The following is a 24221-nucleotide window of genomic DNA, read 5'->3' on the forward strand; positions in this document are numbered from 1 at the left end:
TTTTTTTTTTTCTGAGTTGGGAGTCTCACTCTGTCACCCAGACTGGAGTGCAGTGGCCGCTCCCGGCCACCGCAGCCTCAACCTGCTGGGCTCCGGCGATCCTTCCGCCTCAGCTTTCCAAGTAGCCGGAATTACAGGCATGCGCTACCACGCCTGGCTGATTTTTTGATTTATTGTAGAGATGAGGTCTCGCCAAGTTACCCAGGCGGGTCTCGATGGGTAATTTTTTTTTTTAGTTGGAGTCTCACTCTGTTGCCCAGACTGGAGTGTAGTGGCACACTCCCGGCCACCCTCAGCCTTCCAAGTAGCTGGAGCTACAGGCACACGCTACCGCACCCGGCTAATTTTTGATTCATTGTAGAGACGAGGTCTCACCAGGTTGCTCAGGCTGGTCTCGAACCCTCAGGCTCAGGTAATCCACTCGCCTTGGCCCCCCAAAGTGCTGGGATTACAGGCTGAGACACTGAGCCTGACTGCCTAGCTGGTATTAAGTGGCAAAAAATGAGACTTTTAAGGCAGATGCTCCTCTCTAGCAAGAGGGTTCCAAGGCTTCCTAGAATGCATTTCAATGGGGAAGGGACCTTGGCCACCCCATATTGAGGGTTCCCCAGGAGGAGTTCTAAAGAGAAAAAGGGATTGTTCCTGAGAACAGGGTCAAGCACCTGGAAAGAGAAAAGCATCCATGTTCTCATTTGGCGTTCCAAAAGAGTGGAATCAGCCTGATTGTGTGAGTATTGAGTGAGAAAGGGTGTACCTTTGGTCCTCTGGACCCAACAGAGGCAGTCCTGCCTGGCAGCAAGGCTGCTTCTCCACCATGCTTGGAAGACTTGGTGCCAAGATTTCTGAGTGGGGGACCTGAAGCCCCCTAAACCTTTTGAGATCCAAGAAAGTAGCTTTTCAAGCTCTTTCTCAGACCTTAAAATGAAGAGAGAGGGTAATATATGGACTCACCAGTGATGAAATCTCATCTGGAGGGTCTGGCCAGGTCGGCTCACCAGGTGGGGTGGTGAAAGAGAGGTGGACAGAGAGAGAGCCAAGGAGAGTTCTGGCCAGATCCATCAGTTGCCTTCAAGTTACAGCACAGTCCACAGAGAGACTCGAGTTAGAAAGAAGAGAATGGGAGAGAGAGCATGGAGGAAACTCTACAGAGCTCCCCATCGGGCTACCACAATGTTAGGTTGGTGGGTCAGTGCCGATGCCACAGGTATGCAAAGAATTGCACAGAAATTCGATTGGAATTTATTTTAAAAGCAATTCAAAGAGAGAGAGAGAGGGTGGATCCACTTCTTGAGGGAGAGAGGGGACCAGGTGTCTGAAGGAAACATGGCGGTGAGTGCTTGAGACTGAATGCTTTTAAAGCCTCCTTTTGGTGGGGCAGGTTGCCTTGGTAATGGGGTGGTGATCCATTTTACATCATCACGAAGGGGACAGATAAGCACAGTAATTGTTGTCATGATGACAGGGTGGTGGCCTGTGTGGTGACGGTGAAGGCTGTGAAGAACCGATCACAATAGATTAGGTCAGCTTGGCCTCTTATGACAGGAAGATAAATACTTTGGATAAAAGGGTAGTTAGTACAAAGCATGCTTTGTTAGTCCAAAGACAATTATCAGTAACTACCTCTGGGCCCTTGTTAATGATTAGAGGGCAGGTTAAAACAAGCTGCTGACTAACTTACTCCATTTTGGCTTTTTGTCCTTTCACGTACCCTCACCTACTTCCCTTTCCATCCTCAGATTATTTTTAAGAAAATTCAGATATGTCACCTCATTACAGGTTTTGTTGTTGTTGTTGTTGTTGTTTGAGTCGAAGTCTCACTCTGTCGCCCAGGCTGGATTGCAGTGGCACACTCACGGCCACCGCAGCCTTGACCTGCTGGGCTCAGACGATCCTCCCGCCTCAGCCTTCCAAGTAGCTAGAACTACAGGTATCCACCACCACGCCCAGCTAATTTTTTGATTTATTGTAAAGATAAGGTCTCACCAAGTTGCCTAGGCTGGTCTCGAACCTGTTGGCTAGGCAACCCTCTCACCTCGGCCTCCCAAATTGCTGAGATTATAGGTGTGAGCCACTATGCCTGGTCCATTACAAGTATTTTATGACATATCTTTATAACATAGAAACTTTTACACAATCCTTTTTTGAATAATTTTTTTCCCAGAAATTGGAAAATTTAACAACAACAAAAATCCAGATCTCTGTATTCTGGATGATAATCATTGGTTAGAGCTGAGTAGATGTTGCCCCTTTAGATAAAGGGTGTGGTGTCTACTTTGCCACAGTTTCCACCACTCCCTATTATCTACCTAGCCACCTCACTCACACACATCATCTGCCTGGTTTCCTGTGAGCATTTCATTTTTGTAGGAAATTGACCTAAAGGAGATGTTAGGGAAGACATTAACAACTTGAAAAATGTGAGAATCAGTGAGAAGATAGAACTCTCCTCTAATGCAGGTTGCAGAACCACATTGGACGAAAGGCATTTTGGAAGTAAGCTTTGAAAGTTGGCCAGTACCAATCTGGGAATTTTGCTCTGAGAGACCAAGGTGGGGGGCAGAGGGCAGTGGAGAGACACCTACTATGTACCAGTATCTTCTACCATAGACATTTCTCACTAAATCATCAAACTGTCGTATGCCGTAAAGGGGATTGATTCCTATTTTACAGATGAGGAAACTGAGGCAAAGAGAGGTTACACAAGGTTTGCAAGGCCACTTAGGTAATACGTAGCAGAGCTGGGATTAGACTTGGAGGTTGCCTGACTCTGAAACCCATGCATATCTTCCCTTGACTCATTGCTCCTTTCGAGACAACTGGGAAAGAGAATTGGCAAAGTGCCAGTGATGGAACCTGGGATGAGCACAGGCCCCAAGCTAGGGCTTTGGAGGCTGCTGACGGGAGTGGGGAGCCCAGGAGCAGAAGTGGAGGAGGGGGCTGTCCCGTGGCTGCAGAGGCTTCCTGGAAGAGGCTTTGCTGGAGGTGGCCAGGAGGGCAAAGGCCATGGCAGCCACTGTGAGATGGTGGGGAGAGGGAGGTACGCCTTCTTCTTGGTCCTCTCAGGGGAGTGGAAAATTTACTCTCCAGATCCTTGGTGGGTTGTGACTCCTGAGACCTCAGTCAGGGCCCTGGGACCCTTGCTGGGACCTTGGCCTGGGGTCCAGCAGCCCCCATCGCTACCCTAGTTCCTTACCAGTCGGGCCGTGGGAAAGCTGCCTCCTTCCTGGATGGCCTTCCTCCTGGTGTGTCCTTTGACACTGCTTTCACTTCCTCTCCGACTCTGCTCATGTGGGATCAACTCTCTGTCACGTCCTCTCAGCATCAGGCCATCTCCTTGCCACAGACTTAGAATGTATGAGTAACCAACTGGATTTGTGCCTGCCCCTGCACAGGACCCGAAGACCCGTGAGGCTGAGACTCCATCTGTCCTGGTCACCCTCTGAGGGCCCCTAGCATGGCGCTGTCCTGCCTGGGTCTGATAATGGTTAGCGCTGGAGGGGAGCCCATGGGAGTCTGGCTCCCTGACTCAAGGCCTCCACACCTTCTCCTCGCAGGTCATCCCCTTTTGTGGGGCAATCCAAGGGGGTCTCCAGGATGGACTTCAGATCACTGTCAGCGGGATCGTGATTAACTCCAGGGAGAACAGGTGTGTATTGGATAGAATCGTTGTTTCTGCTTGGTCTCGTTCCTTGGGAAACCACTGTGCCTGTGAGCTCAGGTCAGTTCAGCCAACAGCCTCCAAGCTCGCCCACCTGGCTCAGGGAAGGCCAAATGTGCCCTTGTCCATAGCACAGGGCACCACCCTACGGGTGCCACCCACATTCTGGGGCACCATCAATGTAGACTCCAGGACAAATGGGGCCCCTGGGGCTCCCTGCCCTAGGGAAGTAAGATGACCCAGAGACAGATAATTATGTTCTAAGGTTGAACTTTGCACATTATGACTCAGATGTTGCAAAAACAGAACTTCCTTTATTGTCCGTAAACTTCTCTCACCTACTTTGAACCTCTGAAGTGAAAATACTTGAAGTTGCCATAAAAAATAATTTGATCTCTTTGGGTTTTAAGGCCTTTTCTGGAAAACATGAAGTCAATTCAAAACACCTTCTCGGTGCCATGTCCCACCCCACCCCAGGTGGGCTGTCTGGGAACAGGGAGGGCCTCATGTGGGCCTGATTGACTTCTGCCCAGGCAGCCCATCTTGGGGCCTCTCACCTGGGATGGCTGGGGACCATGTGGTGGCTGCCTGCTGAAGCCCACAGTGCCCACAGAGGCCCCTCTGGAATCACTTCTCTCTCGGAAGCCTCCGTCTCAGTCCTAGGGGTCCTCTCCTCGAGACCCGGGTCCCCTTCATACACTCTCAGATCCCCGATCAACCTCAGCTCAGCCTTCCCTCCATCACTGCCACCCTGCCAGGGCAGGCATGGCCACAGCAACTGTGGGACTGACCGAGAGCCCTGCCATGCCCCTGGGAGATGCTCAGAAGGTAATGAGGCACCTGATCCCTCCCTCCATCGGGGGAACCCAGGATCTCGTCTCTGGACCTCTACCCTTTTCTCTCTCAAGAAGACAGAAAGTGGGAGGCCCATCCTATAGCTCTGTGTATTTGTTACAGAGACCAGCTGGTCTCAAACCGTGGGCTCAGGACCACATGCACACTGAGTTCAGGGAAGGCTGGTGTAGACAGAAATGCCTCAGAGAACCTTGGACTTGAACTTCCCGTAGGATGCAAGCAATGCAAGGATGGAATTCATGTCTGGGAAAAGGCAGAACAGACATTGACTGAGCCCTTCTGTGAACCTGTCTCCTCGAAAGGTTTTTTTGGTTTTAATTCCTCATTTTTGTGGCACAGCTATACCCACAAGAAGTTTTGACAGTGTCTCTCCTCTGAGGAAAGATAGCCAGGAATATTTACCTGCATGAGGTCTTCCTCAGCACTGCCTCCCTTCATCACCCCCAGAGAATGCCACCCCCTTTCCTGGATGTGGCCACGGAGGCTGGTGTGGTCTGGGGATCATCCCAGATGGCAAGCAGCACAGAGTGGAGTGTGAGTCCAGGCTAGCCTGACTTTGGGGCCACCACTCCCATATCGCATGTGTTCCCCCAAACACACGCCAACATCCCATGAGGGACAGCCGCACCTTGAGAAAGCTTTCTTTCTTTCTTTCTTTTTTTTTTTTTTTGAGTTGAAGTCTCACTGTCGCCCAGGCCACTCACAGCCACCAAAGCCTCGACCTGCTAGGCTCAGGCGATTCTTCCGCTTCAGCCTTCCAAATAACTGGAACCTTAGGCACGTGCCACCAAGTCCGGCTAATTTTTTTATTTATTGTAGAGATAAGGTCTCTCCAAGTTGCCCAGGCTGGTCTCAAACCGCGGGCTCAGGCAATCTTCTTATCTCGGTCTCCCAAAGTGCTGGGATTATAGGTATGAGCCACTGTGCCCAGCCCGAGAAAGCTTTCATGCCTACAGAGCTATGATCTGTTCTACACCTCTTTTATTTCACACGCTCTTTAAATCTGTTCCCTTTTTTCTCTCTCAGGTATGTGCTGACCTCCAGCAAGTATCCACTTGCTGCTAAAGGCTTTTTCTTCTTCTAGATGTGCTTAATGACTTCCATCTTTGATACCAATTTGTAATTTGTTTCCAAACTTATGTTTCTTGTTGCCAGTACCAGCACTTCTCCTTACTCACTGTATTTATTTATTTCCTTATTTATGAGACAGAGTCTAACTGTGTTACCCAGACTGCGGTGCAGTGGCTCCATCCTAATTCACTATAACCTCAAACTCCTGGACCCAAGCAATCCTCCCACCTCAGCCTCCTGAGTAGCTGGGACTATAGGCATGTGCCATCATGCCCCGCTAATTTTTTTTTTCCTTAGAAACAGCATCTTGCTATCTTGCCTAGGCTGCTCCTTGGCCTCCAAAAGTGCTGGGATTACAGGAGTGAGCTACCATGTTTGGCCTCCTTATTCATTTTCTACTTACTTTAGAAAATCACGCTGTGAGGGCAAAATGCAATAATTGCACAAAGACAAATTAGTCTAAATTAGATGGAAAAAAGGATGCCAACAAAGTAGTCTCTGCCACGCAGGTTCTATGCAGATTCCCAGACAAACACACAGCAGAGGTACCAAGATCCTCCTGTTCCCAACATTGGCAATAAAGGTCTGACAATTAAGTTCACAAACTCATGCTAGAAAAAGTGCCACCTCCTCATTGCTGAATATCACTATGGTCACCTTCGAAGTACTCCCCTTGGGAAGCTATGCACTGACACCAGCACCTAGTCCACTTGTCAAAGCAATTTTGGGACTCTTTTTCTGGAATGGCCATCAGAGCTGTTGTCCCGAGAATGTCAGCGTTTGAATTACAGCAACAAACAGACATCAAATTTCTTGTTAAACTTGGCAAGAGTGGAAGTAAAATCAGGGACCTGTTAGTTCAAGTTTATGGGGATAATGTCATGAAGAAAATGGCAGTGTACAAATTGGATTAAACCATTTTTCTGAGGGGAGAGAAAGTGTCACTGTTGAAGAGAGTTCAGGATGACCAGTAAGAATCAGAACTGAGCCGGGTTCGGTGGCCCAGCCTGTCATCCCGCACTTTGGGAGGCTGAGGTGAGTGGATTGCCTGAGCCCGCGGGTTCGAGACCCGCCTGGGTAACTTGGCGAGACCTCATCTCTACAATAAATCAAAATGAGTCGGGTGTGGTAGTGTGCACCTGTAGTTCCAGCTACTCGGAAGGCTGAGGCAGAAGGATTGCTGGAGCCCAGCAGGTCGAGGCTGCGGTGGCCGGGAGCGGCTCCTGCACTCCAGTCTGGGCAACAGAGTGAGACTCCAACTCAAAAAAAAGAATCAGAACTGACAAAAACATTGCAAAAATTCACTGAATTGTGCGTCAAAATTGTCAGCTGACTGTGAGAAGCATGGCAGAGCAAATGAACATCGACAGAGAAATAGGAAAATATATATATATATTTTTTGAGTTGGAGTTTCACTCTGTCACCCAGACTGGAGGGCACTGGCACTTTCCCAGCCACTGCAGCCTCGACCTGATGGGCTCAAGCGATCCTTCAGCCTCAGCCTTCCAAGTAGCTGGAACTACAAGCACGTGCCACCATGCCTGGCTAATTTTTTTTTTCTGTTTTAATTGTAGAGATGAGGTCTCACCAAGTTGCCTAGGCTGGTCTTAAACCAGAGGACTCAGGCAATCCTCTCACCTCGGCCTCCCAAAGTGCTGGGATTATAGGCATGAGCCATCGCGCCTAGCCCGAGAAATAGGAAAATCTTAACTGAAAATCCTGGCATAAGAAAAGTGTGATGCCGGGCTCGGTGGTTCAGCCTGTAATCCCGTGCCTTTGGGAGGCTGAGGTGAGTGGATTGCCTGAGCCCGTGGGTTCGAGACCCACCTGGGCAGCGAGACCTCATCTCTACAATAAATAAATTAAAAAAATCAGCCAGGAGTGGTAGCGCATGCCTGTAATTCTGGCTACTCGGAAGGCTGAGGCGGAAGGATTGCCAGAGCCCAGCAGGTCGAGGCTGCGGTGACCGGGAGTGGCCACTGCACTCCAGTCTGGGCGAGAGTGAGACTCCAACTCAAAAAAAAAAAAAAGTGTGTGCAAAAATGGTCCTGAAAGAGCTCTTACACAACTATGCATTGGCTCACATAGCACTATCTGTGAGGGAGTTTTTATCCAGTAAACAAATAACTGTATTAGAACACCCTCCCTACTCACCTGATCTGGCCCCCAGTAGCTTTTTTCTTTACCCGAAGGTAAAGGAAATATTGAAAGAAAGACATTTTGATGACATTCAGGACATCAAGGGTAATGCAACAACAGCTCTGATGGCCACTCCAGAAAACGAGTTCCAAAATTTTTTGCTCTGACGGGTGGACTAGGTGCTGGCATCGGTGCATAGCTTCCCAAGGGGAGTACTTCAAAGGTGACAGTAGTGATATTCAGCAGTGAGGTATGTAGCCCCTTTTCTAGTATGAGTTCACAGACTTAATTGTCACACTTCGTAAGTCAGGCTTCAGAAGACTCTGCTTTCCCTTGGCCTAGGTTTGCTGTGGACTTGCAGACCGGCTTCAGTGGAAATGACATCGCCTTCCACTTCAACCCTCGGTTTGAAGGTCAAGGGTACGTGGTCTGCAACACGAGGCAGAAAGGCTCCTGGGGAACTGAGGAGAGGAAGACGATGATGCCCTTCCAGAAGGGAATGCCCTTTGAGATCAACTTCCTGGTGGCGAGCTCGGAATTCAAGGTGAGCAGGAGTCCCCTCCCACCTCCACTCCCGGTTCTTGAAGTAAGAACCCGCCAGAGCAACACCACTGAGTAGATAACACGACCACTTCCTTGTGAGGGTGTTACTGATGGCTTCTAGTCTCCTTACACTCCTTTGCCTGGATTTACAGGCACACGTGTTGCTTTTTTTATTCTGAAAGTAATAACTGGATAAGCCAGTGTGTTGCTTTTTGGCACTGTGTTTCTTCAAAGTTATTCCATGCCTCTGCTATGGCCATTCCTCTACCACCAGGTCCCTGGGAACAGCTTTTCTCAGTAATGTTTTCCAGTCTTTATCCAGGTTCCATGAATGGTGTGGTTTTCTGAGCCTGTTGCTAGTTACCCTCACAAGCAGAGGAGTATCTCTGGGTTTGGGGAGCCAGGTGGGTGGTTACATCCATGGCTGCTTGTCCTGAACATGGATGTTCTCCTCCACTTGGTGTGTATCACAAGGTGGCCTCTCCTTTGCCCCCCGTGAGTACTTGTATGCATATTTAACTAATAATCTGGGCGAGCTATAATTAGAGAGGCAGACCTTCTACAGTAGACAGCTGTAAGGACTAGAAGCCAACTAGAGCCAAGTCGAGATTTGGGTCGATGCACTTTGGCTCAGTGCAGCACTGAAGGTCGACGCCCCCAACCCAGGAGGGGGACAAATGTGAAGTCCAGACTCAGGTCTTCATTTCTAGAAGCAGGGATCCAGGAGCTCAAGTGTGCTTCCCACCCTGGCCTGGGACTCCTCCCTGGAATACCTTCTCTCTTGTGGCAGGTGATGGTGAACGGGGCCCTTTTTGTGCAGTATCAACACCGTGTACCCTTTCACCGCGTGGACACCATCGCCGTCACCGGCTCTGTGCAGCTGTCCCACATCAGCTTCCAGGTCAGAGCGTCCACCTGGCACTGGTACCAGGGGCTGGGTGCAGGGCCCTGCCTAGGCCTTGCTGGATGGGCCCAGGGTACTGGCCAACCTCCTATCCAGGTGACACTGCGGACATACCTCTGGTCACCTGTCCCAGTGTCTGCTGCCCCTTCTCCTCTGTCATCCTCCTCTTCTGTGTGACTGTCTCTGTTTGGAACACCAGTCTCCATCTCCCAGACTCCTCGGTCACTCTTTTCTCTGTCTCTCTCTATTTCTACCCTGGTGAGGAGGCTGTGTGATTCCAGAAAGAGCAAGTTCAAATGCTCAGCTCTGCCATCCTCTTAGCCTGCAGGAGCTTAGATGAGTGACCGTTCCTCTCCCAGTCCTAGTTTTCTCATCAGTGGAATGAGCATGGTCATTGCCACCTCATGAGTAGCTGTGTGGTTCAATAGGATGACAGATGCCAGAGGTCACAAAATGGCCCTTCTGTTTGACCCTCTCTGTATTTTAAAATTTTTTGGCCGGGCTCGGTGGCTCAGCCTGTAATCCCGCGCCTTTGGGAGGCTGAGGTGAGTGGATTGCCTGAGCCCGCGGGTTCGAGACCCGCCTGAGCAGCGAGACCTCATCTTTACAATAAATAAAAAAAAAATCAGCCGGGCATGGTAGCGCATGCCTGTAATTCCGGCTACTCGGAAGGCTGAGGCAGAAGGATCGCCGGAGCCCATCAGGTCGAGGCTGCGGTGGCCGGGAGCGGCCACTGCATTCCAGTCTGGGCGATAGAGTGAGACTCCGACTCAAAAAAAAAAAAAAAAATTTTTTTAATGTGTTACCAACATCTGAGAGGTTAGAAAAGCCAGGAGTGATGATGTACACCTGTGGTCCCAGCTACTTGGCAGGCGGAGACAGGAGAATCACTTGAGCCTAGAAGTTCAAGTCCAGCCTGGGCAACATAGTAAGACCTCAGCTCTAGCCGGGCTCCGGTGGCTCAGCCTGTAATCCCGCGCTTTGGGAGGCTGAGGTGAGTGGATTGCCTGAGCCCGTGGGTTCGAGACCCGCCCGGGCAACTTGGCGAGACCTCATTTCTACAATAAATCAAAAATTAGCTGGGCGTGGTAGCGCGATCCTGTAGTTCCAGCTATTTGGAAGGCTGAGGCGGAAGGATCGCCAGAGCCCAGCAGGTCGAGGCTGCGGTGGCCGGGAGCAGCCACTGCACTCCAGTCTGGGTGACAGAGTGAGACTCCAACTCAAAAAAAAAAAAAAAAAAGAAAAGAAAAGAAAAGTGAAAAATCTAGCCAGGCTTGGTGGCTCAGCCTGTAATCCCAGCGCTTTGGGAGGCTGAGGTGGGTGGATTGCCTGAGCCTGAGGGTTCGAGACCTGCCTGGGCAACTTGGCGAGACCTCATCTCTACAATAAATAAAAAAATCAGCCGGGTGTGGTAGCGCGTGCCTGTAGTTCCGGCTACTCGGAAGGCTGAGGTGGAAGGATTGCCGGAGCCCAGCAGGTCGAGGCTGCGGTGGCCGGGAGCGGCCCCTGCACTCCAGTCTGGGCGACAGAGTGAGACTCCAACTCAAAAAAAAAAAAAAAAAAAAGATGAACAAAACACACAGTAGGTCCTCAACAGCTCTGAGTTCCTCGCCTGGGCCTTCATTTCTCACACTCCTTTGTTCCGACTCTGGAGGAGGGGGAGAGAGATGAGGGAGACCGCCCACCTGCTGCTGCTCTCTGGCCTGGCCCTTTCCTCTCCCGCCCGGCCCCTACGCCCCACCTGCCTGGCTCTCTCCCTCTTGTGCCTGCCCTGGCCTTTCCATTCTCCCTCGGCTCCATCAATGCTTCTCTTCACCCCCTGGTGCTTTTTGTTTTAACAGAACACCCGCACAGTCCTCGTGCAGCCTACCTTCTCTGCAGTGCAATATTCCCTGCCACCCAGGCCCAAGGGGCGCCGACCGAAAGTGAGTTAAACACAGAGGCCCCAGGAGGTTGAGTCGTAGCAGGAAGGACAGAGGGTTCGAGAGGCTGGCTTCAGCCAGCAGGCCAGCCAGGGCCGACAGGCCCCACCCTGCCCACCCGGGAGCTCCTTGTCTCCACCTGCCAGGCACCCGGAGCCAGGGACCTGGGAGTCATCCCGGATCTCCCTGTCCCCTTCATCATGCCTCTCCAATGCACCGACGTGTCTCCCTCCTTGAAACCCTTGCCTTGGTGCAGGACGCTGCCATTCCTCGCCATGACAGCAGTGATCTAGTTCCCACCTGCTCTCATAGCCACTCCCGCCACAGTGATCTTACAAATACATCTGATCATATTCTCTCCTGCCTGAAAATCTTCAAAACCCCAAGCCCTTCTAAATAAAGCCCAATTCCCCAGCAGAACCCACACATTCCCTCTCAGTCTGGGTCCAACCCACCTCCTGGCCTCCCCCGACCCATGACACTCACGCAGCCTCTGCTACTCACCTGAGAGGCCCTCTCAAGCCACCACGTTTTTGCATCTGCCTTCCCCAGTGCTCAAAGCACCCTTTGCCAACCTCGCCCCCAGCAGACACCTAGTTGCCCTTCAGTGCCCTGCTTAGACCTCGCTCCTCTGGACACAATCTCTGGACCCAGAAGATTGTTGGATGCTCCCCTCTGTGTCCCATGGACTCTGTACACATCTGTGCCATGCCAGTCCCCAACCCCTTGTAACCATGCTTATGTGTCTGTCTCCGTCACTCTACTCCCATGATCTCCATGCCCATGAGCCCCTGGAGGGCTGGGACTGTGGCTTGTTCATTTGCAAGTGCCTGGCACTCAGGAGGGACCCAGTGGATAGATGTGGAATATAGTCTGCGCAGTCAGGTAGAATGGGATGCCAGCCGGGGCAAGGCCAGTCTACCGGGCGGGATGGCATCTAGGACAAGAAGATGGGAAGCCCTTCCTTGGCCACTTGGGCAGTGGGGGCAGGGTGGGATCCTCTGTCCACCCAGCCTCCCTATGGTCCATCGTGGTAACACAGGGCTTCTGCTCTTGCCATGGCTGAGCTCCAGCACGGCCCTGGGGAGAACAGGGGGCAGCGGATCCGATCAGACAGAACTGGATGCCATCTTGATTTTATCCCTTTTACCTGGGTGAGCTTGGACACACTCCTCAAACTTCCTGAGCCTCATTCCCTCACCAGGGGAACAGGCACTAGGGATGCGTCCCTCGCTGGAAAGCCCAGAGCTTGGCCTGTGATAGACCTCTAGTAAATGCTCGTTCTTACCTTGTGGGTGAAACACAGCCCTGGCTGTAATGCTCCTGGCTCTTGGAGCTAAGGGAAGCAATGTGTTCTCCCTTCTCTCAGAAGGAGCCAGTGGGGCTCCCTCCCTCCAGAATCGAGTCCTTGTGTGTCTAGGAGTGAAAATCTGGGTGCCACGGGCTGAGGAAGGCTTGCTTGGAAGCAAGAGGGAGGTGGGTCTGGGGAGACATTTCTGAGCGCAAGGCCTGCGCTGGAGGCCTGCTGTGGCCTCTCACCCTTGTGTGGTGCTAACCGTGACCACCAGTTTGATTCTTCTCACCCCTTCCAGTCTCCAGGCATGTGGTCTGCCAACCTGGCTCCCATGGTAAGTCTCTTTCTTTCCTTTTGGCCCCTCTTCATCTGGGTTCTTCCTGAGGGCTAAGAGGAAGAGGCAGGGTGGGTACCGTACCTCTCCCATCGGGAATGTGGGTGGCAGAGGCCAGTCCCCTTGACCATTGACTGGGCCCTGGTGATGCTGGTGGGTGGACGTGGTTGGCTGTCTCTGCCCAAAAGGAAGCAATCTGAACTGCCCCTTGTTTACTCAAGTTTCTGCCACTCTGTGGGCAGCCACAAAAGACTGTGGCCCCACACTCACTCCTTCCTCCTCCAAAATGAGGCCAGGCAGAGAGAAATTTCCCTGAGAAGAAAGATGGGCCAGAGCCACAGTGCAGCCATCTTTCTTCTCCAGGACTCCAACTTTGCCCTTCCCTCATCCACTACAGAGAAGGAACACCCTACCCACCCATTATGGGGGGCTGGAGCCATGGCTCTATTTACAGCAGGAGGTTGACTCACCTCAGGGTGCATGTTCCTTGGCGCCCTCTGGTGGCAGGTGTTGGCCTTCACACAGGTGAGAGTGGGTTAAGACCTGGTTTCCTTCTTCCAGACTCCGAGGATGGTGCACACGGCCTACGGCGCCCCTGGACAGATGTTCCTGGTAAGCCTAAACATTCTGATCAGCTCACAGCCACACAGTGTCCTCCTTCCCCAAGAATGGAGATCCCTAGAGTCCTAGGATTGGGAAGAAAGCAGTTTAGAAAGGAGGGAGGGGTCATTTGGGGGTGGGCCTTCTGCTCAAAAGACATGTGAGACAGCACATGTCTTCTGAGCAGAAGGCCCATCCCCAAATGACCCCCCCCCGGGACAACAGTGATTCTGAAGCAGCCTGGATCTGTCCAGTGGCCAAAGAGACAGGTCCCCTAGAGGCCAGCAGGAAGTCCGGCCCTTCTATTGCCAAGAGGGGGAGCAGCAGTCCCAGCATCCGGATAGGAGGCGCCCCGCCTCCTGAGCCCCTGGGGAGTCACTACTGATCACAGACTCAAGCTCTTGTTCCGCTAGTGTCGATCGGGTGGGAGGCCTGAAGTTGGTGAGGTGCCCGTGGAGGGTGGAGGGGCAGGTGACCGAGGTGGGGTCCGGAAACAGAGCGGGATGTTCCAGAAAGTCCTGTGTGAGGAGGAAGGTAGATGAGAGCATCCAAGGACTGAAGCCTCACAACCTCAGCCTTACATTGGAAACCAAATGTCTAGAATCTTGTAGAACGTGTGGGTGCCTGGGTGTGCCCCTGTGTGTGTGCCCGGGCACAGCGCCCTCCTTCACCGAGTGTCCTCATCTCTCTTCCACAGAATCCTACCATCCCTCCTATGGTGTATCCTAATGTAACCTACGTGAGTGGCTTCTCAGGAAAGGGCAGAGGTTTATTCGTGTTGGGCAGGGTAGGAGGGTGTGGGGCTACCTGGGTGGATCCTCCAGCTTTGCAAAATTAAATTAAGGACCAGCAGTCCTCTGGTAAGTTGAGGTTCTTGAAGACATCCAAGGACATGAGAAGACTGTGGAAAGAGCTTTTCGCTTCAGACCAAGTGTGGTAGTTCACGCCTGTGAACCCAGCACTTTGGAAGGCTGAGGTGAGAGGATTGCTTGAGCCCAAGAGTTCGAGACCAGCCTGGGCAACATAGCGAGACCCTGTCTTTACAAAAAAATGTTTAAAGTTAGCTGGGTGTAGTTGCATGTGCCTGCAATCCCAGCTACTTGGGAGGCTGAAGCAAGAGAATCGCCTGAGCCCAGGCGATCGAGGCTGCAGTGAGCTGTGACGGTGCCACTGCACTCCAGCCTGGGCAACAGAGTGAGACCCTGGACTTAAAACATACAAACAAGCCGGGCTCGGTGGCTCAGTCTGTAATCCCAGCGCTTTGGGAGGCTGAGGTGAGTGGATGGCCTGAGCCCGCGGGTTCGAGACCCGCCTGGGCAACTTGGCGAGACCTCATCTCTACAATAAGTCAAAAAATTAGCCGGGTGTGGTAGTGCGCGCCTGTAGTTACAGCTGCTTGGAAGGCTGAGGCGGAAGGATCACCGGAGCCCAGCAGGTCGAGGCTGCGGTGGCCGGGAGCGGCCACTGCACTCCAGTCTGGGCGACAGAGTGAGACTCCAACTCAAAAAAAACCAACGAACAAACAAACAAACAAAAAACCTGTTGCTTCGATGTGAGCACATTGTATGGCCTTCCCTCCTCATTCCAAGGATCCTTTTGTGTTTGGCTAGTTACTTGCATGACAGTTTAAGCCCATTCATTTGAGGAACACTGGCGTCTCCCTTTGGCATTTACTGAACCAAGTAAAAGTAGCGCAGGGTTCTTTCTCAGCTGGCATCCACATTCGTGGAAACTGGTGCGAAGTTCTCCTTCCACAGTAGGTGGCAGCTGTTCTGGCTGCCACTGGCTAACTTGCCCCCCTCTCCTGACAGCGAATGCCCTTCTTCACCACCATCCCCGGTGGGCTGTACCCATCCAAGTCCATCCTCGTGTCTGGCACTGTCCTGCCTCATGCTCGGAGGTAGGTCAAGGGCCCCAGGGCTCTCCAGAAGGAGAGACCCTCCAGATCATTCTGGCCATCTCCTGACTCCAGGCAGGCTGGGGACGATGGGGAGGAGCTGGGGCCTGGGGCTCCATGGGTGGAGGTCCAGGCGAACTGTCTCCCCCCAGGTTCCATATCAACCTGCGCTCTGGGAGTGACATCGCCTTCCACCTGAACCCCCGTTTCGATGAGAACTCTGTGATCCGCAACACCCAGGTCAACAACTCTTGGGGGCCAGAAGAGCGAAGCCTGTCCAAGAAAATGCCCTTCACCCAAGGCCAGAGCTTCTTGGTAAGGTGCCCCCATCTGGAGTGCCGAGAGGATTTGGGGGGACACAAGGAGAAGGCACAGAGGAGATCTGGGAGTACCTTGAGCAGGATGGGAGCTGTTGACTCTGGAGTTGGGCCCAGAGGAAGAGAATAAGTGGTCAATGCATTATTATTATTATTATTATTTTGTTTGTTTGTTTTTGTTTTTTTGAGTTGGAGTCTCACTCTGTCGCCCAGACTGGAGTGCAGTGGCCGCTCCCAGCCACCGCAGCCTCGACCTGCTGGGCTCCGGCGATCCTTCCGCCTCAGCCTTTCAAGTAGCTGGAACTACAGGCGCACGCTACCATGCCCGGCTAATTTTTTGATTTATTGTAGAGATGAGGCCTCACCAGGTTGCCCAGGCGGGTCTCGAACCCGCAGGCTCAGGCAATCCACTCACCTCCGACAAGAAAACAAACTCAAGCGCAGGCTACTCGCCTGGGGTCATACAGCCAATAAGACCCAAGAGCGAATGGGGTCATTTATTCACTTATTCGTTCAACAACCATTTATCAACTATTTTATTGAGACCTGCTTTGGGCAGGAAGCCCCCCACACACTGGGGGTGCAGTGGGGAAGTGAGCAAACAGGGTCCTGTCCTCAGGGAGGCTATACTCTCTGTGGGGAAGGAACAGAAACAAAGGCACGAACAGATTGCTGCAGAAATGACAGTTGCCATGCAGAAAGCAGAACAGAACAGGCGAACCCAGCAGGGTACAGCCAGCCAGTGTGCAAAGGCACAGGCATGGGCTGTCCAGGGGCAGTGAGGCCAGGGCCTGTGGGTTAGAGGAAGGACCAGAGAGGCATAGGGTGCAGCTGGAGCCCAGGATCACACAGAAGGTGTGCCCTGCCCTGACCACCCATTCAAATCACTTAGAGAGCTTAGGAAAGAAAACTTGATGCCCGGGCCCACCCTAGACCACAGAGACAGTCCGCCTGGCCATCCATATTTTAAAGCCAGGTCTTCTGTGATTACACTCTGCAATCAGGGTTGAAAATGACTGATGTAGGCCAAGCGTGGTGGCTCAAGTCTATAATACCAGCACTTTGGGAAGCCAAGGCGAGAGGATTACCTGAGCCCACAGGCTCAAGACCAGCCTGGGCAACATGGTGAGACCTCATCTCTACAATAAATACATTTTTAAAAAATTAGCTGGACGTGGTAGTGCATGTCTGTAGTTCCTGCTACTTGAAAGACTGAGGCAGAAGGATCGCCAGAACCAAGCAGGTTAACACTGGGGTGGCTGTGAGCATGCCACTACACTCTAGCCTGGGAGACATAGTGAGACTCCAACAAAAGAACGAAAGAAAGAAAGAAAGAGAGAGAGAGAGAGAAAGAAAATGACCAATGTAGAACTTCGTGGCCCTGGAAAGGAGGTTAGGTTTTCAGCAGTGAAAAGCCACTGGAGCCAGGGAGCAACATACTTTGATTTCTAGATAGCTGTGTGACCTTGGGCAAGTGACTCACCTACTCTGCACTTCAGTTTACTCATCTGCAAAGTGGGGCTATTAATAATAGGGATGTCATAGAGTTGTAGACATGGAACGAATGGGGTCGTGTCTGTAATGTACTCAGGACGGTGCCCGTGCACAGCATTAGCTATTGCGATGGAGAGGGTGACGTTTTAACACGTGTGCCCCAACTGCCTCTTGGAGAAGGGCTTGGTGTGGGAAAGACAAGCTAGGAGGCGGCTGCTGCAGGAGCCCGGGCACGGAGCACTCCGGTGTGCTGGGTACCAGGGAGATGATGACACAGGCCCCCACCCTGTCCCTAGTGGCTCAGTGTCCAGTTGGGTGAAGATGGGCATGAGGAACACGGTCTGAGGGGGCAGCTGGCTTGACCAGGAGGGGTCAGGAGGTGGGGAAGGTGTGCAGGGTGGGAAGCACAGGTGAAACAGCATTCCAGGCAGGGGAGCAGCATATGTTTGTGTCCAGGGGAACACACAAGGCGTGTTTAGTGAAGGGCGAGTCACTCAGGGGTCAGAGGGTAGGTGTGGGGCTTATTCACATCAGAGGGAGGTGAGAGGGAGGGAGGAGGAAGACATGGCCTCCATTTAGGGGAGGTTCCAGAGGATGCCTCTGTGCCCAGGTATGGATCCTGTGTGAAGGCCACTGCTTCAAGGTGGCTGTGGACGGTCAGCATCTGCTTGACTACTGCCACCGCTTGAAGACACTGCCCACCATCAACAACCTGGAAGTGGGGGGTGACGTCCAGCTGACCCACGTGCAGACCTAGGCCGGTGCCCTGGCCCGGGGAGGAGGGCTGGAGAGTGTTGCTGTCCTCTCTGCTTCCCAGCCCTGGCCCCGGCCTTCCCCCCTGCCTAGGACCTGGGCTTCTCTGCAGGGTCTGCAGCCGGCCTTGGGTGCAGAAGGCAGCCGGCCAGGACTGTCTTCCTCAGTTGACGGTATCTGGGGCCCCGGCTGCCCCATCCTGCCATCCAGGAGAGGGGCGCAGCTGGGGAAGGGGCGTGCAGCCCGTGTTCAGTCCCTGGGGCAGACAGGATGGGTCCTAAGCCCTCCCAAGCTCCCAGTCCCGGCCAACACCCCGCCTGGCTCTCAACCGCATACCTGTCCCCCATGCAAAGCCACCCCAGCCCCAAGCCACAGTGTCCGCTCCTGGAGGGAGGTGACCTCCTCTGACCCTTTTCCTGGCCTTTAACCTTCCCCTCTCACCTGGCACCCTGCACCAACCCTCCACCCCCTCTGCATCCAGCTGGCCTCCACCAACTGACTGGAACTGTCTCATCGGGGGCTCTCTCCCTTCCCAGTGTCCTTTAAACAAAGAAATAAAAATGACAAGCACGCACGTGTGGGATGACTGTGGTTTATTCAATCCATTTGGGGGGGAAGCAGCCAAAGCGTGGAGGAGGGGGGAGCACAGGCATCCTTAGGGAGGGGGTCCTGATACGCATAGCTACCAGGCTGGAGCTTGGGCCTCTTGGGCGGGAGTGTCTGATGTAGGGAGCTTGGTGACCTGGCGAACCCAGGAAACAGCTCCATACTTCTGAGATGGGAGAAGGGCCGGGACAGAACCAGTTCGGGTCACAGCAGGGCCAGGAAGCCAGAGGCTGGGGCAGGCTCTCAGGACCTGGAGTCCCAGGGAAGAGGTGGCGGGAGGAATCGGGAGAAGCTGACTGGAGGCAAGGACTGGCTGTGCTGTTCCGCTGCGGGTTCCCTGGCCTTAGGGGTTAGGGTGCATTTGGAAAGCAGCTCAGTGTGGGCTTCCAGGGTCAGCTGTTTCCCCACGCGGCCAACACATCCTGCCAATCCCATTGGGAACCTAGTCCCTCAGGAACCAGGGTGGGGCTCAAAGTGTGGTTCTCAGACAGCAGCAGCAGCAGCCCCTGGGAGCTTGTTAGAGACGCAAAGCCTCGTGAGGGGCTGCATTCCAAGATGACCCCAGGGGACCCATGTGTACACTAGAGTGCGAGAAGCCCTGGGTTGGGGGGTGGACTCGACTCAGACACACCCCTGTGGCTCAGGGCACAGAGCTCTTCTGGGGCAGAGGTTGGCATGACCCTTTCTCCCGCCCCTCCTCCCCTCCCACGGTAGCTGCGGAGGGGTAGAGGCAGGGGCGTCAATGAGGCACAGGCCAAAGTGAAGCTGGCAGCGGGTTTGGCTAGACCCCACCTGTCCCCACTGGGTTCCTTCTTTGGTTCTGACCAGGAAAAGAAAACAGGGCTCAGTCTCTTCATTTATCTATCTGTCTATCCATTTATTTATTTATTTATTTATTTATTTTTTGAGTTGGAGTCTCACTCGGTCACCCAGACTGGAGTGCAGTGGCCACTCCCGGCCCCCGCAGCCTCGACCTGCTGGGCTCCGGCGATCCTTCCGCCTCAGCCTTCAAGCAGCTGGAACTACAGGTGCGCGCTACCACGCCCGGCTGATTTTTTGATTTATTGTAGAGATGAGGTCTCGCCTGCCCAGGCGGGTCTCGAATCTGCAGGCTCAGGCAATCCACTTACCTCAGCCTCCCAAAGGCGCGGGATTACAGGCTGAACCACCGAGCCCGGCTGTCTCTTTATTTTTTTAATTACAAAAATTTTTTTGAGTCAGAATCTCACTCCGTCCCAGGCTGGAGTGCAGTGGCATGATCACGGCTCACAGCAGCCTCGACCTCCTGGGGCTCGAGTGATCCTTACGCCTCAGCTTCCTGAGTAGCTGGGACTATAGGCACGTGCCACCACATCCGGCCATGGCTTAGTCTCTTAAGAAGCCTCTTCTGGCTGGGTTAGAACCCAGAAAGGGACCACAGTATCTCAGGTGAGGATGCTGTGTGCCACACTCGCCACCTAGTCCTTGCTGCCCCTGCTATTCCCAGATGCCAAATCCATGCTGGCTAAACTCTCAGGACACAGACAGCCCAGAGCAAAACACTTCATAGGGCTAGGCCATGGACTTAAGAACCGGCATCGAGTGGAGTCCCAGCATAGCCACACTCCCTGTGAGATGCTTCCTGCGGGAAGCCTGGGTCTTGCCCCCACCACGTGCCTTTGGACAAGCACCAGACTCCATCTGCTGCCCTCATACCCGGCAGCCAACTCAGAGAGGCAGCCATGACCTGGCTGGGATGTCCCAGCGTCGGGGGGGTCTCGGTCCAGGCATCCACCAGCACCACCCCCACTCTGACTAACTGAATGTTGTTTTCCCTACAAAACACCACCCCACACACATATGCAGTTCAATTAAAATAAAATGCATTTTATATAAATATCTTCATCAAGGAATCATACAAGGAAGGCCCAGGGGCCCTCGGGAGCAGAGTAGGGTGTTTTTTTAAATACAGAGGCATAAATAACTGTACATGGGCGGTTAAATACAGAGTGGCGCAACAGCGCTACCTGGTGGTCACGCCAATTGGTGCAATCGGAAGAAGGTTCCATCTTTCTCTCAACATCCCCTTGCCAGGCCTGGCATTGCAGATTCAGTCTCCAAGGGAATAGGGAGGCCCCAACTTAAAAAACTCCAATCAATCCACGGGCTATTTGATTGCAGGTCAAGTAAAGCCCTCGGTGGGGAAGGCGGTGAGGGAATGAGATGTGAGCCTTGGGGACATCACTGTTCTCCATCTCACAGAATTTAATGATGGTGCCAACTCTTGGTTATCGGGCCCCGTGACCATGGATAACCAGGTTCTGTGCCGACAGCTGTCACTTCTGTGGCCATCAGAGCACTCTCTTCTCTAGGTTGCTGGGCTGCCCCGCGGCCCTGTCCTTTTTCATCCCATGAAGAAATACAGCACCAAAGATATCTTCGTGATAGCGCTTCTGGCTCTTCAGGGGGAAACAGAGACCCTGTGTCAGCTCTACTGGTCAAGTCCAGGCTGGAACAGCCCCTAGGGTCACCCAGCTTCCCTATCACACATGCATTGATGAGCCATCTGTCTTTCCAACTCTCATGCTTAGATTACGCTAGAATTTGGAAGCCGGGCACGGTGGCTCAAGCTTGTAATCCCAGCACCTTGGGAAGCCGAGGTGAGAGGACTGCCCGAGTCCAGGGGTTCGAGACCAGCCTAGGCAAATTGGCGAGATCTCGTCTCTACAATAAATCAAAAAATTAGCCAGGCATGGTGGCACATGCCTGTAGCTGCAGCTACTTGGAAGGCTGAGGTGAGGTGGAAGGATCACCTGAGCCCAGTAGGTCGAGGCTGCGGTGGCCATGATTGTGACACTGCACTCCGGCCTGGGCGACAGAGTGAGACTCCAACTCAAAAAAAAAAAAAAAAAAATCACTGCTGCTATCATCCTTAAAATACACCCACTTGGGCATGAGTGCCAAGTGTGAGGTTCCCACAAGGCTGATGGGGGACAGTCTTCCAGTCCCCAGTGTCCATAGACCCTTTGACTGCACAGGTATTTTCTGAAAGGGGGGTTTGGAGAGAGGCCAAGGAGACCCTCCCATCCCCATTCCACAGATGGGAAAACAGAACGCGTTCACTCGACTGGTCATAGCTAGCCAGCAGACCAGGATGTAGAGCTACGCCTTCTAACAGCCCCTCTGGCTCTGACCTTGGCCACCTCTAGGGTTCTTTGGGGGGTGCAGGACTGTTCTGGGCCTACGCCCCAGGCTCTAGCCCCCTGCCCTGGCTCCCAGGGCCTGTGTCCATGGCCGGCACCCTCAACCCCAAGCTACTATACCTTGAGGTGGAAGAAATAGTCCTCAACCTGCTCCTCGCTCAGGCTCAGCCTGGTGGCCACCAGCTGCTTCAGGGTGTGGGCCACGTCGCGGGCCATGCGCACGTCCCCACAGACGTAGAGGTGGCCCGGTTCCTCCAGGAGGACGCGGAACACCTCGCCAGCCAGCTTCTGCCGCAGGACATCCTGAACATAGACCTGAAGCCAGAGGAGACAGTGGGTCTGGCCGCCGCTGCTGGGAGCGAGGTGTGCAGGCAGGCCTGTGGGCCTTGCGGGGGTGGGAGGGGCATTTAGGGCTGCAGAGGGACCCATTTCGTCCAGGACCTTGCACTGGCCCAGGATCCTCGAATTCAGGTTCGGGATGAGGAAATACACGGATGCCCTGGGGGCTGGGCTGGGACCAGAAAGATGACCGTTGGACATGGTCCTGCCCTCGAAGTGCTGCCCATCCATAGGGCCCCCAGAATGTCTCTGAATTCCCCATGCTTCAAAGAGGCATCCATCAAGCCAGCTCCCCCCACCCAGAGCTCTGCCTACACCCCAGAAAAGGAAGCCTCTCTGTGCAGACTGTCTGCAAGGTCCATGCTGTAATTCAGGGCCAGGGAACAGGTCTCAGGCTCCCCAGCTAGACAGGAGGCCCAGAAGTCAATGGGGGACTCTCTGCCCTCATTCCACACAAGGTGCTCCGTGGACCTGGCACTGGGTACAGGGCACTGGGTCTGAGACGAGACCCGACAGGACAAGTTTGTGAGGGCTGAGAGTGCAGGTTCACGGGGCAAAGTGTCCCCAGGGCGGGGGGAGGAGAGGCCATCTGAAGGCCGTGGGAGGGCAGCAGCCGCTCGCCAGCCTCACTGGGCTGGAGGGTAGAGCCAGTTTGGACCACCTCTCCTGGGCAATCATGTGTCGCAGGGGACCTGCTGGGGACCTTCAGCAGGCTGGGCTCAGGATTAATCCACAGCGTGACCCTGATTTAAGGCAGGACCCTCTCCGGGCCTGTCTCTTCTGCTGGAAGGGAGGATGAAATGATCTCCACTAAAGCTGAGGCACCAAAGGCTTGAGAGGTGAGAGGCCTGTGGGTGCCAGAACTCAAACCACAGCTTGTGCTTTGTTTTTCTTTGGGGGGGGTCTCACTCTCACCCACACAGAGTACAGTGACATGATCATACCTCACTGCAAGCCTCCATCTCCTGGGGTCAAGTGGTCCTCACACCTTGGCCTCCCAAGCTGGGCTACAAGCAGGTGCAACCACACCCAGTAATTTTTTTTTTTTTTTGAGATGGGGTCTTGCTATGTTGTTCATAGCCTATGCGTTTAACACACCACCTACTGTGAGGCTGCACTTACCTTGGGCTGGCCAGGCTGGCGGGAGTAGGCTGTGTGCACCTCACTCAGCACCCCCTCGCGGGCCATCTCTCGCATCTCCTCCTGATAGAGGTGGTCCTCGTCTGGGCGGCGACACCCGAACACCAGGGTCATGCGGCCACCCCGGAGCCCTGCAAGAGCCCGCGGGCTGCAGTTACCACGTGGCCACCAGAGGGCGCACCAAGGCGCAAGGCCCAAATTGAATTTTTTTTTTTTTTTTTTTGAGTTGGAGTCGTACTCCGTCGCCCAGGTTGGAGAGCAGTGGCACACTCATGGCCACCCCAGCGTCAACCTGCTGGGCTCTGGCGATCCTTCTGCCTCAGCCTTCTAAGTAGCTGGAGCTACAGGCACGCGCTACCACACCCGGCTAATTTTTTTGATTTATTGTAGAGACGAGGTCTTGCCAAGTTGCCCAGGCTGGTCTCAAGCCCGCAGGCTCAGGCAATCCACTCGCCTCGGCGATTACAGGCTGAGCCACCGAGCCCAGTCCCAGCTTGAATTCTCATTCCATTTCCCAAGTAGCCTATCAAGCATTATCCCCCTCTTACAGATGGGAAGACCGAGGCCTAGGGCGTTCAGATCACTCATCCACAGTCACACAACTGAAAGTGCAGATACGGGATTCGCTCAGCCCAGCAGAGGCCCAAAGCGGGGACTTTCCCACTACTCCCGCCACCCAGAGAAGCCCTGGCTCCGATGCGGAGATGTGGAAGTCAGCAGTTCTAACTCACAAAGGTCCACAGCCCGCACAGGCTGAGGCCTTCCCTTGAGAGGGGGCCAGGAAACATCTGCGGGGGGAGGCATCAACTCTCCCCCTGGCTGCAGTCCTGCTCCCGGGCAGGCGCTGGCCAACGGGCACTCCCTACCCACCCCCACCCTCCGGGGACCCTGGAGCCATACCCTTGTGCTTGGAGTCATGGAGCCGCTGCTGCCAGAAACTGCGGAAGGGGGCGATACCCGTGCCAGGCCCGATGAGGATGCAAGGATGGGAAGGGTCCTCGGGGAGCTGGAAGCCGCTTGCGCTGCAGGGGGCAGGGAGAGAGAGGATGCAGCCCTCAGACACCCCAGGGCGGTCAACAGGCAGGATGGGCTGGGAGCCAGGCGTGTGTTTGAGGGGGTGGTAGCGTGGGGGTAGAGGACAAGCAGTCCTGCAGGCAGCTTCATTCCTTCTGT

The 24221-nt window shown here is 53.8% G+C and overlaps 2 protein-coding genes across 2 annotated transcripts in view; one reads left to right on the forward strand and one right to left on the reverse strand.

Moving 5' to 3' along the window:
- LGALS9 (galectin 9) overlaps positions 1-17785 on the forward strand; it is a 30818-nt gene extending 13033 nt beyond the window's left edge. Inside the window, exons 2-11 of the mRNA XM_008071828.1 lie at positions 3555-3646; positions 8066-8267; positions 9057-9167; positions 11012-11095; positions 12685-12720; positions 13282-13332; positions 14018-14059; positions 15132-15220; positions 15370-15532; positions 17639-17785. Of these exons, the coding sequence (XP_008070019.1) occupies positions 3555-3646; positions 8066-8267; positions 9057-9167; positions 11012-11095; positions 12685-12720; positions 13282-13332; positions 14018-14059; positions 15132-15220; positions 15370-15532; positions 17639-17785 (1017 nt within the window). The remainder of the gene's footprint in view (positions 1-3554; positions 3647-8065; positions 8268-9056; positions 9168-11011; positions 11096-12684; positions 12721-13281; positions 13333-14017; positions 14060-15131; positions 15221-15369; positions 15533-17638) is intronic.
- Positions 17786-20680: 2895 nt separating this feature from the next.
- Positions 20681-24221, reverse strand: part of NOS2 (nitric oxide synthase 2) — a 39380-nt gene continuing 35839 nt past the window's right edge. The window contains exons 25-28 of the mRNA XM_008071829.1: positions 23949-24070; positions 23031-23179; positions 21690-21884; positions 20681-20825 (exon numbers count right to left, since the gene is read on the reverse strand). Of these exons, the coding sequence (XP_008070020.1) occupies positions 20718-20825; positions 21690-21884; positions 23031-23179; positions 23949-24070 (574 nt within the window). The 3' untranslated portion in view covers positions 20681-20717. The remainder of the gene's footprint in view (positions 20826-21689; positions 21885-23030; positions 23180-23948; positions 24071-24221) is intronic.

Source organism: Carlito syrichta, unplaced genomic scaffold (assembly GCF_000164805.1).
Source record: "Carlito syrichta isolate Samal-C Ts95f unplaced genomic scaffold, Tarsius_syrichta-2.0.1 Scaffold314750, whole genome shotgun sequence".
NCBI classification, from domain to species: Eukaryota; Metazoa; Chordata; class Mammalia; order Primates; family Tarsiidae; genus Carlito; species Carlito syrichta.